The sequence below is a fragment of the Bombus impatiens genome, unplaced genomic scaffold (assembly GCF_000188095.3).
Source record: "Bombus impatiens unplaced genomic scaffold, BIMP_2.2 scf_0478, whole genome shotgun sequence".
NCBI lineage: Eukaryota > Metazoa > Arthropoda > Insecta > Hymenoptera > Apidae > Bombus > Bombus impatiens.
This window is the reverse complement of record NT_176897.1, coordinates 712989-726249: the sequence shown is the minus strand read 5'-3', so window position 1 is coordinate 726249 and position 13261 is coordinate 712989. Positions and strand designations below refer to the sequence as shown.

General features: G+C 41.1%; 3 protein-coding genes and 1 long non-coding RNA gene across 11 annotated transcripts in view; 1 reads left to right on the top strand and 3 right to left on the bottom strand.

Moving 5' to 3' along the window:
* The first annotated feature begins 1622 nt into the window (after positions 1-1622).
* On the top strand, positions 1623-6165 carry LOC100745624 (nose resistant to fluoxetine protein 6-like). The gene is made up of 13 exons (XM_003490807.4): positions 1623-1851; positions 2342-2586; positions 2825-3018; positions 3793-3917; positions 4028-4270; positions 4382-4589; positions 4669-4834; positions 4926-5005; positions 5087-5182; positions 5284-5413; positions 5499-5673; positions 5754-5896; positions 5977-6165. Exons 1-13 carry the CDS (start codon positions 1623-1625, stop codon positions 6100-6102), a joined length of 2160 nt encoding a protein of 719 aa, XP_003490855.1. The 3' UTR covers positions 6103-6165.
* Positions 5083-5590, bottom strand: LOC112213103. The gene is made up of 2 exons (XR_002946990.2): positions 5276-5590; positions 5083-5178 (listed from the first exon to the last, which is right to left on the bottom strand). It is a non-coding gene; the product is annotated as an uncharacterized LOC112213103 (long non-coding RNA).
* A 144-nt stretch (positions 6166-6309) lies between the features above and the next one.
* Positions 6310-10131, bottom strand: LOC100741387 (myotubularin-related protein 2). 5 transcript variants are annotated; one of them, XM_003490859.4, is made up of 10 exons: positions 9780-10130; positions 9091-9307; positions 8896-9003; positions 8167-8619; positions 7656-8103; positions 7398-7573; positions 7224-7331; positions 6955-7139; positions 6680-6884; positions 6310-6596 (listed from the first exon to the last, which is right to left on the bottom strand). In XM_003490859.4, exons 2-10 carry the CDS (start codon positions 9214-9216, stop codon positions 6444-6446), a joined length of 1962 nt encoding a protein of 653 aa, XP_003490907.1. In that variant the 5' UTR covers positions 9217-9307; positions 9780-10130; the 3' UTR covers positions 6310-6443. The 5 variants fall into 5 exon arrangements, with proteins under 5 accessions (XP_003490907.1, XP_012242926.1, XP_012242929.1 ...); XM_012387503.3 differs by having other exon boundaries at positions 6331-6596; positions 9091-9251; positions 9780-10131; XM_012387506.3 differs by lacking the exon at positions 8896-9003 and having other exon boundaries at positions 6331-6596; positions 9091-9251; positions 9780-10131.
* A 523-nt stretch (positions 10132-10654) lies between these two features.
* The window catches only part of LOC100745504, a 37010-nt gene continuing 34403 nt past the window's right edge, over positions 10655-13261 (bottom strand). For all 4 annotated transcript variants that reach the window (XM_024368748.2, XM_012387508.3, XM_012387510.3 and 1 more), the window contains one exon: positions 10655-12806. In XM_024368748.2, the coding sequence (XP_024224516.1) occupies positions 12120-12806 (687 nt within the window). In that variant the 3' untranslated portion in view covers positions 10655-12119. The remainder of the gene's footprint in view (positions 12807-13261) is intronic.

Below are 13261 nucleotides of genomic sequence, written 5' to 3'. Positions count from 1 at the left end.
AATTCGAGGCGTACGAAAAATATCAAAGACTGGCGATATTTTTCGCTGGAGCAGCAGGAGCCAGGAGCAGGAGAAGCAGGAGGAGCAGGAGGAGCAGGAGGAGGAGGAGGAGGAGGACGGGAGAAAAAGAGGAAAAGTCGACTGGACTTTCAAAGTCGAATTTCAACGAAACCTCTCGGAGCGATGTTCGTCGAAAACAGAGAGGACGACGAGGAATTTGAACGATCTTAAACGCGCACTCGACGCTCCGAAGACAATACGATCTTGTTAATCAAACAAAAGTCATCGTGCGCGAGTAATTTTTTCATGCCTGTTTCAACATTCGGCTTCGGAACGAGCGAGCGCAAACGCGAGAAACGGTCGTCCGCAGAGGACGAATTCTGTTCCCTATCGGTTTCGGATAAATTTGTAGGCGCGCGCTACGTTGCGGCGAAATTCGACGAAGTAACGAGCCGGCCGAGACTTTACCTAATCGCGCCAATAAAATAAGAATGCTAATTGCGCGCAACCGGCGAACGTAAAATCTCGTGGAAGGAGCGTTAAACGCGCGCCCGAGACCGAGAGTGAAAGTTTTTGAAAGAAAACGAACCGCGATGGGCAGGGCGCGGGACAGGCGAAAGAACGAAGAAGCTCGTCCGATTCGGAGATTCTATCGCGGTTACGCGTACCCGCGTCCGTTCGACGAAGCGACATAAACCGAAAAGCGGAGCAACCGCGTATCGTGCGATGCCTGCAACTCGCGTAGGCGACCGCTGGCATTAGAAAACCAGTCGTACCACGTATCTACCGAGGTTTTGACTCCTTTTTCGTCGAGTCGCGTACTCGCCGATTCGCGATCTCGATTCGTCGTACCGTCCACGGAGTTGCCAGTGACGAACGAGCTCGTCGACCGTCTCCGACGATGCGTGGTACAGCGAACGGGTATTTCGACAAATTAGAGGCGACTAAACGAAGAAGGAGGTGCGGCGTGACGTCGGCGAGCTCGTACGAGTCGAGCGGAGAATTTTTAAATAAATCGACCGATTTTGAAAATTAATTCGACGAAAACGCTCCCCTCATCCGTCGCCCTAAGGAAGCACGAGGCGAGAAGAGCAAAAAGGCGGTACCGATAATGGAGAACGGACGGAAAAATATCGCAGGTAGATGGAACATTTGCAACGAGGATTTGTCGGTACGTCCTAGGGATAATAGCTGGTGGAGACAAAACGCGTAGTAGGGTGGGGGGTGTGCTGGTGTGACTTCAAAGCCAACAACGATGACGATGCAGACCACGAGGACGGCTTGCTTTCCATTTGGATTCTGTGATTACTCCTCCTGTACGGCAGTCCTTTCCCGTTCGTCGTATCTCCATGGTCGGTGCTCTCATGCAAATAAATCGTGTGTTCCTTGCTGGAAACGCGTTGTCTCGCCGCGATCTTGTCCAACGTCGTTGATTCTCTCGAGCTTCGTTCAACGAGCGAGTCGCCTACAACCCTGTGTCGTATCGTCGATTCGAACGTAGTATCGAGACCGCGGCAACTCGACTTCGTCGCCACGAAGAAAATAATGCTGGTTCGCGCGATCGCCGATCTTTCTCGACAGTGAATTTCGATAATCCAAGTGTAAAAATTACGTCGTGAAGCATGGAGCGTGGCAAAATTTCCTCCTGCTCCTTCCTCTTCTTCTCGTTATTATTAACGACCTTTTGCGCGTCCGTCCGAGCGACCGCGCAAGACCCGATCACCATGAGGCAGATACTTCCAGTGTACGCGATTATGGAGAACATCGATCTTCTGAATTCCAGCAGATGTCGGACGGAGATAGAAGAATTTCGTAACGCGGTGGACGAACGAGTAACTTGGGGTCTGAGAGGTTAACGAAACTTTTAAGATATTTCCGTGTAACAAAATCGCCATCGCCGTATATCACGTTCGCCGCTCTGTTTCGTAACACGTCGTTTCTGTTGTTCGCATGTGGAATGCGTTAACACCGCGGAAAATTCGACTCGGTAACAATAAAAACAAGGGTTGCGCAACCGCGAGAATTCTTCTCGGCGTGATTACATCGAGTTACATCGCATTACGCGGCGATTGTGTCAGATGCGTAATTTTTTGTCCAGCCAACCCCCGATCCCGAGACTTTCTTCGCGCGTTGCACAAGAAACTAGTTTCTTAGGTCGGAGCGCGTAAAAGCGGCGATCGTGATCGCTCTTGTTCCCCTTTTCCCCGTCCGATCAGATGCAACTGGCCGCGTTTAAACGCGAAACGCCGAACCATGCGCTCGATTTTACCGCCGTTTCCCGTTCTCTTATCGTCGACCGTAGCACGAGCCGGCCCGATTATCGTATCATGTATTTTTCAAGCGATGGACACCAGTGGCGTGCCACCCAGAGGATTTCTCTATGGGAATAATCTTTGGTTAGGAGATCAAAAAGGTTGCTATATGCTCTCTGAAAATACCACGCTACCTCTCTCGGAGAAAACACGAAAGAACAATTCGATATACCGGAATCCGAACGAGGAGTTTCCACCTTTTCAGCTTCGTTTCTTTGTTGGACGTATGTGGCACAATAGCACCGTGCAATATCATATAGAAACGGAAAATGAAGTAAGCACGTGGATATTTTACATTTTGTATCTATCTATAGCTCGAATCTATAGCTCGAATCTATAGCTGCGACGATCGGAGTACGCGCAACGCGCGTTACCGTACTGGCGATCGTTTACGTTCGCCCCGTTAAAATAATCCACCGGACATTTACATACGTTCTACGAGCTTTTATCGTCGTAACGGGCTATCGCGCGTTTCGCACATTTCACAGATTTCAGAGATTACGCTTTTTTAGAACATGATCACGCTTGGACTTTGTTTGCCGGCATCCTGCAGCAAACGCGATGTAGCCACGATGCTGGATAAAGTGTTCCACGACGAAACTCTTTTGATCGGGAAACTTTTTTCCACCGGCTTCAAATTGATCGAAGTCAACGATTTGGTGAACGATCGTCAATGGCTGCTCTCTGCGAAGATGATCTCCATCATGTATGTAAATTTCGAACGTACAACGAACGCCTAACTAACGCGATGGAAAATGTTTCGGACGAAGCTTGAACGCTTTCGAGGTGGAACCTAATTTCACGCGATTAGCGTTTTTTTCGTAGTGGACGGACGAAGGTCAAATTTCTTCTCTCGAGTAGAACCGCCTGTGTATTATTTCGCGCGTATCGACTCTTTCAAACGCTCCGCGTCGACGATCGTCAAGGTTAAAGTATTCGAAGGCTTCGTCGTATATTTTTCGTTAAAGAGTAATCGATTAAAAAGTTTTCGACGCGCCAAAGTCGAAAATATCTTCGGGATTGTTGACTTTGTCGGTATCGAACCCCAATGTTTTCTTACGCGGAATGTTCTAAAGAGTCGATACGTGATAATGGCTATACCAATCGCTTACGAAACAAAAGCCGCTTTCTTCTTTCTCTACGAAACTCGACAAATGCTCTTCTTTTTGTACGAGGCAAAGTTGATATTTCGAATATTCGCGTCGTGTATCTCACTCGTTGATTTCAAATACATTCGACGAATCGTCGATTCGTTTAACATCGTACGCTTAACATTGACGCTTTTTCGCGTAGAAATTTTTTCGTTAGGAAAAAGGCTACCCACGTGGAATCGCGTCTCCCTCTGAAACCGTTCGACTTTCCTTTGAAACGTTTTTCGTTCGAATCGTTACTTGCGCGGCGATTCGCACGCACTGCCCTGTATATCGCGATCGAACGTTCCATGAAACATCGACTAGAAACTTTAAAACTTTGATTACAGAGGATTTTTGCTATTGTTAGTTGCTATCGCGATAGCAGCCACGCTATACGATTTGTTCGTATACCGACGGGCAAAAGAACACAGGAAAAAGGAATTTCTTACCTTTGAAAATAACAATACGAGCGGTAAGCGATACTACGCGCATCGACGCTTGGTATTATTTAACGCATAATTAATAATAAAAACAAAACGCTCGAGCAACCAATTCACGTAACGTACGATCAACTGTGAACAGAATTGAAGAGCGAAGCAGAAGAGAAATGCGATACCGATCACGAAGAACCGGTACTCTCAGAGTCGAAGCAGCAGAGTCGTCTCTTCCAGTATCTTCTCTGTTTTTCGCTTGCTTCCAATATACAGCAAATATTTCATCGCGAAAACAGCGAAGATAATACGCGTATGTTCCACGGCCTGAAATTCTTGGGAATGGTATGGATTATTACGGCGCACTCCGTCTTCTACTCGCTTCACACTATAAGTAAGAGATGAATTTTTATCGATTTTAATTTCGCCGATCCGATCCCATTCGATTTCCCATCTTTTTCACCTTTTCTTTCTTTCTTTTTCACGAAACGAATCGCCTACACAGGTAACAAAGTCGTTCTCTATACGATAACCGATACTATGCCCGCGCAAATCCTAAGCAACGCGACGTATTCCGTGGACACGTATTTCTTTATAAGTGGCTTTCTGTTAACGCATATATTTCTGAAGCAACGAGAAAAAGACAAGAGAATTCCGTCTATTACGGCAAGGACGAGTCAACTTATTAGAATGCTCGTGAAACGATACGTCAGGTATGGTATAGTGTTATAGACGCGCATCTGGTTCGATCGACGAAATTTCAACGATAATGAAACGAACGTTACTTCGAAGGATTACGCCTGCATATTTCATCGTTATATTGATCGTGATACTGAATTTTTCCTGGCACGATCGGGTCTCGTTAGTTCTTCCTCTTGAGCAACCGAGTTCGAAATGCTCGAAATATTGGTGGACCAATATACTCTACATCAACAACTTCTACAATTGGGACGAGTTAGTACGTGTGATTATACTCGATAATTTACTAGACGATAAACGTCGTTTGCGTTACTAGAAAAGAATCATTTCAGAAAAAGTAATACTTTCAGTGCCTGACCTGGAGTTGGTACCTACCCAATGATATGCAGTTCTTCATATTTGGCAGTATTCTCCTAATGTTATCCGTCACGTGAGCTTATAATTTGCTTTTTCTAATCGTTCGTCGTCTAGTTTTATCCGATCGATAAACTTAATCGAAGGTTATTTTCAGACATTACAATATCGCCCTGGGAATAGGCTGTGTTACGCTGCTTTCGTCCATAGGATCAAGCCTTTACACGGCGTACACTCTCGATTACCAACCTTCGTAAGCAGAAAAATAATACAAAATGTTTCCAACTTTATCTACCATAGGCAATCCATAGAACATTATACATATATACATTATACATATATTTACTTTCTTAGATTGGACGAACAATATAGGACGTTGACGTACCTTTATGTACGGCCTTGGATCAGAATACAGCCGTATCTCATAGGAATGATCACGTGCCAACTTCTTTCAAAGTGGAATTACGAAGTGAATTTATCAAAAGTAACATATTCCGTTTCTACCAGTTTCTTCGTTATACGTACATTTCCGCGCATCGTTAAACGACACGATCGAATCTATGTTTCAGAGAAGCTTGATCATTGGTTCGACGTTGGCTATTTTATGTAATTCTGTGATTCTATTCTGCACGGTGATCAGAGACATGCCCTTGAGCATATCCGTCCCTTATATAGGCTTGAGTAGAGCAGGCTGGGCCATGGGCATTGCCTGGCTCATAGTTACGTGCGCGACGAATCACGCCGGTAAATCCACGTTTCTTTAAATCGTCTTCTCTTTCCTGAACATACTACGTTTCTATCGCAATATTTTTTTACGCTTGCAGGTATGGTGAGGAAATTCTTGTCGCTAAATTTTTTCGTTCCTTTGAGTAGATTAACCTACTGTGCCTATCTCATAAATCCTATTCTTATACTTTCGTTAAATTCGATACGTGTTTATCCCTTTATCGCCGATGAAATCGTGATTGTAAGTACAATCGAATAATTTCGTTCGAACAATTCCGGCGTAATTTTAATATGGCCTAATAACGTTTTCTCCTCTTTCAGGGTGCTTTGTCCCTTGCAATGGTTATCTGTACTTTTATCCTTTCGATTCTGATATCCGCAGTAGGAGAAGTGCCGTTTATATTGCTCCTTCGATTATACAATAATCCACAAGGAAGAAAGAAATGAGTGTACACTAATAAATGTCTCCGAGTCCTTTGATCGATAAACTAATGGAACGAAGTCTTACACGCATACACACACGAAACTTCCAAACATTCCACTTTATTACGATGTTGTCCCGGTTCGATGCAATAATTCATCGTTTCAGGAGACATTCGTAACTTTATTTACTATTTCGTAATACCTGGGAAGGAGAATTAATTTATAGAATCATTTGCGCAAAAGTTGTAAACGTTCTTCTTTATCAACGAGCATTTTGTACATAGCGATATGATTCGAGCGAAAAGACGAAGCTCATATACAAATAACTACAGATCACTGAAGAATGAGAAAGAATCTTTGCCGTGCTATGAGTGAACCGGCGAATGTATCCTAGGTGGTGCCGGCGATGTCATTGAACGATTTGCTCGACTAGCCTGTTCGCGACGACCTTCCTCCAGTTGCTTTTCCAGTTGTTCCTTCAAGACTAGCAGTTCTCTTGTTCGTTGATAAACAGGATCCTTCGAGAACACGGTGAAAAGAACGCGTAACCGATGATTTAAGTACACCTATGGAAATTAAATCGCTAGGACGTTTTACATACCTGCTGTCGCATACTGGGATTCCATCTACAATACAGACTTTTCCACGGCTTGATATACCTCATACTAGCGATTGGCATTAGAACGAGCTGGTAATTAGGAGCAGCCCAGTACAAAGGATTTTGATACAAGGATAACTGACTATTCGTATACGACCATAACGAGACAGTTTTTTGTTTCACTTGTTCGTGAACTCGTTCGCGTTCGCTGTAGACGTATTTATAAACGGATAGTTATAACAGACACACAACGGCTTTACGGAAAATATTTCGCATACCTGCTAAATAGAAATGTGCCAAATCTACAAGAGTATAAATGATCGAGAATAGTGATTAGAAAGTGTTCGTTAAACTCGAACGCATTGGGAAACTGTCGACTTATTTGCCACACACAGTCCATAAACTGTAAAAATACTGGAGATCTATCCGCGTCGCTATGATGTTCCACACCATGACCGATCCTCTAAAATACATTATTAGAATTGTATATCATTTTCGCTTCGACGTGCGTGATACCTAATTTAAATGCGTATGCATCGTCGCATACCTGCTGAAATTTATGACCAAAACTTAGCCATTCCTTTTCTATAAGCACTTCAAAACCTTTGATGGTTCTGTAATACGGATCTAACATTAACATGGCGAGAGCCGTGAGCTGTAAAAAGTTATAAATATTAAGAATACATTAAGTTTTAAGCGCACTTCGTTGTTTCTTAATTACCTGTGCTGTTCTATCCCAACCGTCCGAACAGTGCACTAGTACCGAAGTTTTATGATTTTCAACTTTATCTACAATTCGTAGCGCTCCCGCGAGTACATATTTTATATGCTTCAACCAAACGGTAGATTCTATACCTGATAGCCATCTGGCCTCGTCAATCGTTGGAAAGCATAATTCTAAATGATAATCACTAATATCGATAATAATTTCTTATTGTCAACTTAATAAAATTATTAGCGACTAAAATTATATATCTACCTTTTAATTTTCTCAGGCTCTCTCTCATTACATGTATATTGTGAATATCAAGAAATACGAGCTCTGCATTTTGATAAGCGTCCTCACTCTCGTAACCACCGCCTTTAGCTTTGTTCGCAACTGCGTTAGGCATTGGTCTAGCGTCCATAATAAAAAGTTTGTGACTTTGCGCATTGGCATCCATTATTAGCTGAACGTAACGTTCGTCCTCGCGACTACGCTTGCCACCAACGCCTACCAACGGTTGAGCGCAACGAGTTATCGTTGCCTGACTCTCTGGGTGGATCCACGATAATACCGGGAGCCTTCCTCTACTTCGAAAGGCTGCCGATGCTTGTAAATCTTCGTCGGTTGCTGCCGCAGGTACTGCCCATACGACTGGATAACTATCGCATACTGAATACGTATCGTTGATCTTCGATATCTTCCACATATCGTTGTTTACACCCTGAAAATAATCGTGACGTCAATACGTCTCCTGGTTATTAATTAACGTCATAACGATCTTTACCATTCGTTTTAATTCGGCTATAGGCTCGTAAACGTTCCATCCATTTTCAGGAAACGTCTCGGAATATTCGAACGCGAAAAGAGGTAATTTATGAGACAGAGGAAACGAATACTGTTGAAGTTTCTCAAAAACATCTCTCCTGGAATGATTCTCTTGCTTGTGAGCGAATCTAAGATTTCGCATGTCTTTACAGAACACTTCGATGCCATAGGAGTTTTCGCCTTTGCTAGAAGCGCCACCGACTTTCTCTATTCTACTAACAACCCCTAGTGGTACCTCGACTACGTAAGGTGTCTCGCGGTCTACACTCCGAAAATGAAGCTTGTAATTTGTAATGCTAAGAATTCCTCTGACTGGCCCTGAGTAAGGACATACGTAAGTTACTTCGTGAGCAATGCCTTGTACACGCTCTCCGTTTAAAAGAGGTGGACCTGTTTCACCACCAGATAAATTCTGTAAAAGAAGAACAAATATGTTGATAGGGCAAACGTTAAATAATTAAACGAACATCTGCTACTTTAGCTAGGTATGTATGTAATATATATATATATATATATATACTGAAAAAGTAAAAGTGACGAAACAGAATTTCTCAACAAGAGATGAAACGTACCAAACGAATGAAATCAAAAACATATTGTCTGGAAAAAAAAAACAAATTCTGATAACATGTAAATGCTCGAGAAATTAGGAAGCTACATTAACTCTAATCATCTATATAGAACTCACTTTTACTTGATTGTCTTTTCTAGCTTCTAAAGCAGAGACAATATTATTATCTGTCGAAGTAGAGCTCGAGGAAAAACTTTTGGAATGTGACGCTTTATCCCAGCTTTCCTAGAGAAGTTCAATGCTTGCATACAGTTGGATATAATTAAGTCTAATTTAAAAACCTGTACTATTGATTAAACTAAAGTATATTACCGATTCTTGACCCATCTTAGAATTAAGAGAGCTACTCTTGCTATCTGAATTGAGGGAATCGGAGCTGGCATTTTTAGAATTGTTTTGCTCGATATTCAAAAGCTCGGCGCTACCTCTCTTCTCCATATTTCCAACTTGTACAGTTTCTTATATTTTCACATCTGGTAAAATATTCATTACATAATTCCACCTACTACATTTTTTTTTTAAATGACACCTTCAAAGACAAAGTATTAAATTTTATTACATATTTATAAGGTATTAAATCGTTTGTTTAAAATTTTTGTTTACATCAACAAATTAAATAATAAATATTTAGAAAAAGTACTTGCTGCGATAGTAATCAAATAATAAATCGTACAACATTTATAAGACAAAATATAATGTATAAGGAACACTAGAGTCACACATCTTCGTCCAAATCACTTAACCTCAAAATCCTGAAAACCTTATCGCTCGAGTCACTGTAAATATAAATTTCTCTAAACATAATTGCACAGAGATAACATTTGAGTATTTACGTAGAACGTAAATTTTAAATACAAAATAAATTCTAACACTGATGTAAACAAAATTTTCTATATTTTATGCCACACCCAGAAGGGTTATAATTATAATTTTTATACATAACAGGATACACTGATCTCAGTATTGTTTATATATAAACAGTAATCCCCCAAAACACTAACCTCGTTCATAACGTATCGTACGAAGTATTCTATTATGCTCGATCCTTTCAGTGTAACTCGTGTTTGACAGATATACTTCACGTCAGTTTGGAAACTGAAATATGTTTTTATATAGAAAAGCGCAGGACTGACGTACTTAATATACTTCGCACTACGCTCACTTTAGCGCTGATGACACAACATTATCGGCCAAGTCGTGGCCGATATTATCGGCTATGGTTAAAACATGGTAAATTCTTTCTAAAACGCCTGAAAGTGCGATACAATAAAGAAAAGTAAGCTTCTTATTTTGTATTTTCCAATATCAACCCGATGTACATACTTTACGCTCTATCTACTAATTACTATACTTACGAAGGTACATAAAATATATTGATTCCACACGAAGTTGTTCCCGGATTAAATCGCGATCAAAAGTGCTTTCGAAAGGTACTGTTTGATTCACAAAGCCAAAAAGAGAAATTACATTACAAAGCACTCGAATGAAAATTTGAACATTTGAATTTGTTTAAATTTAAATTCAATTACAATTTAAATGCACTTCAATTTAACATTCGGACATTACTTTTACGATACCTTTCCCGTACAAGACAGCCAAATTAAAAAGAAAAAGATATTACGTCAAACCATAAACTTTAGGCTACGATCGACGAAGTACATAATTAAAATTTGTATGCACGCTTATTGCTTAAATTTGATTTTTTTAAATGGATGCTGAAATCAGATTAAAATTACATGCTGCAAAATAAATGCATCTAGATTCGTATCGTAGCATAGATATTTCGGGATAATTAAATCTTGTTAGTCGGATGTTTAATCGAACTGTACGTAAACTGCTTGCCACTCTCCTTGGAGGAGTTAAAAATCGTAGATTGCATTTTATACAAGAATTTATATATATCGATCAACGCATATAACTTCATCCTTCTTCCCTCTTCCCCCTTATTTTGACGATAAGTTTGTAAAGTTTTTGCGTAAGAAGCGTTCAAAGTGGCGTAATATTTAAGCGACAGCCTTGATCCGTTTAGGTATACTTAATTAGTAAAATATATATTCTGGGTTTTCTCAAATGATATCAAAATCTTTCGAATAGGTTCTACGTTAATTATTGGGGAAAATTACGAATTTATTTATAAAAAAAAAAAAATTGCTCAACGGAACAAAATATAGTTGTCAGTGTTCGACGGTGATGCAGCGATTTCGATTAAGTGTATTTCACAATATAGAGCATATTTGTAACATGAAATATAAAACTCTCATCATCAACTATATATATCGTTAACTTTAAACATGGTCAACATATAAATATACAATCATCACGGTAAGTTAAATGTATCCATACAATACATACAATGAATCTATACACGGTACAAGTAAGACCCTACATCTGCTGCTCCTCCCATTTTCTATATTCTGCTTTTCTCCTGTCAGCTCAGATACATACATAAATGCATACACACGTATATGCGAAGTATATATATCTCGGAATACGTTGCTAATACACAATTATACAAAACGCTATAGCGAAATTCGCGATCGCGCGTGTTATTCTTCTATATTTTTTTTTTTTTTTTCATTTTGTTTCTCTTTTTCCCTTATAGAAATTTACATTTACCAATGGTACGTAGACATGCTACCGATAAAAAAAAAAAAGAAACAAGATAAACGAAAATATATATATATGTATATATATACATATAATGTACACATATATAATATACATATATATATTGTATATACATCGAAAAAGTTTCATTTACATGAATTACAAAGAACGGAGTATTGGTTCAACGGATAATGTCTCTCTCTCTCTCTCTCTCTCTCTCTCTTTCTCTCTCACTCACTCTCTCACTCCCTCTCACAATTTTTCTCGTGACATTTAGATTGCTTATTACATGTATAGTAGCATTTTGGCACTTATAGAGAAGAATTTTGTAGACTGTAGATTTTACGCGGAGACGGTGCTATATCTTGTTTGTTTTCTTCTTTAAATGGATCGCAGAATGATTTAGGCCAATACCGAAGTATTTTGCACTCGTGTTTTGTCTGTTGGGTGGTTGTTGTTTGCTGAACATCCGCCAATGGCAACGAAAAAATGTGTACGATATCTTTAGGAACATGCAGAGAAACATCCGTGGTATCTTCTCCGTCTGTTGGTCAGTCTCCAGCCTCGACGGGCTCTCTCTCCTCTACTATTCAGGCGAATAAAGTCATCTTGACGAAGAACCCGAGAGATCCTCGTAGAGTCCTGCTCGTCGTTTTCTCTCTTGATTCGCAAAGTGTGTCTGTGTAGGTGTGTGTGTTGTGTCAGTCTTATCTGGTAGTGTACTGCCAGTCCGGTCACGTCATTTGGGCGGCGTTGAAGCCTCGTTTCCTCGACGTGGTGAAGTGTTGCGGGTTGCTGATCTGATATTGTTGCACGTATGGATTGTTCCTGAGGACATTACCACCAGGCGAACCGGCCGAATATTGCGAAGGTACCGTGATTATTCCGGTTTGTTGCAAATACTGTTCGCGATAGAGTGCCTGTTGCGTCACGTATTCTCCGTTCACAGGATTCTGAGCACCGTAATGAACCTTCACGGTCTTCGCGGATGTCTGATTAGCGTTGCATTCCTTATAACTATCGGGATAACGCAGACCGGTTGGAGAGGATCCAGGCGGCGTGACATTTTTTAAGCTCTGGGTCGGACTCTGGGTGATCGATTCTAACACGTGCCTCGGCATACTCGGCGATGGGCAGTGAGTATCTTGGAGACCGTCTACGCGATTCGCGTTTCTCATGTAAATAGGTGCGCTCTCCGGTCTACCGCCGACTATATTCCTCATTCCTTCTCTGTCTTTCGCGCTTAGACTCTGCCGGGACGCGTTCAATCCTGAGCCACGGTTCTTCATCGCGGACGGGGACGCGTTGTTCAGATCGGACACGCTCGACCAGGTTACGCTCGCTAGTTCCCATTGACGAAGAAGATTGGACACTCGTTCAGCTCTGGCTGTCGTGTCCAGACTTTCGTCGTAATCTGGTCCCTGAAAATATAAACGCATAATATTATACAGGATACAATTACACGAGAACCATATCTCGGTCTCAGTTCTAGAAATCAGGATCACGTTAGGATCGTCAGGAGCAACCAGTACACGAAAAGGAATCAAGCGAGAAGGAACGAGCATCTTCGAGGCAAACGCATGAGCATTAAATACACAGCCGATGAAATATCGAACAAATTCGTATGCCACGATCGATAAAACATTCGACGGACTGACCAACGCGGTACACGAATTAATATTATTATTGCGACGAGGTCACCGCAAGGTCTACGAAGCCTTAAGGGAACGTTTACTCTACGTGCCCTGATTCCAATACGTATGTATCGACACGATAGGGAATACACCGTGTAATTTCAGGCTGATCCTGATCGTTTTTTAAGTCGAAATTTTCATCGCGTCGTGCATTTTCTCTTTTTTTTTTTTTTTTTTTTTTT

Coding starts and splice junctions, on each gene's coding strand:
- LOC100741387 (XM_012387503.3), bottom strand. CDS start 9,216: ATGGAGAAGAGAGGTAGCGCCGAGCTTTTGAATATCGAGCAAAACAAT. Junction 7,140..7,223: donor TTGGTCATAAATTTCAGCAG/GTATGCGACGAT, acceptor AATGTATTTTAG/AGGATCGGTCATGGTGTGGA. Junction 6,597..6,679: donor ATCCCAGTATGCGACAGCAG/GTATGTAAAACG, acceptor GTGTTCTCGAAG/GATCCTGTTTATCAACGAAC.
- LOC100745624 (XM_003490807.4), top strand. CDS start 1,623: ATGGAGCGTGGCAAAATTTCCTCCTGCTCCTTCCTCTTCTTCTCGTTA. Junction 4,835..4,925: donor TCTACAATTGGGACGAGTTA/GTACGTGTGATT, acceptor TAATACTTTCAG/TGCCTGACCTGGAGTTGGTA. Junction 5,183..5,283: donor ACTCTCGATTACCAACCTTC/GTAAGCAGAAAA, acceptor TTACTTTCTTAG/ATTGGACGAACAATATAGGA.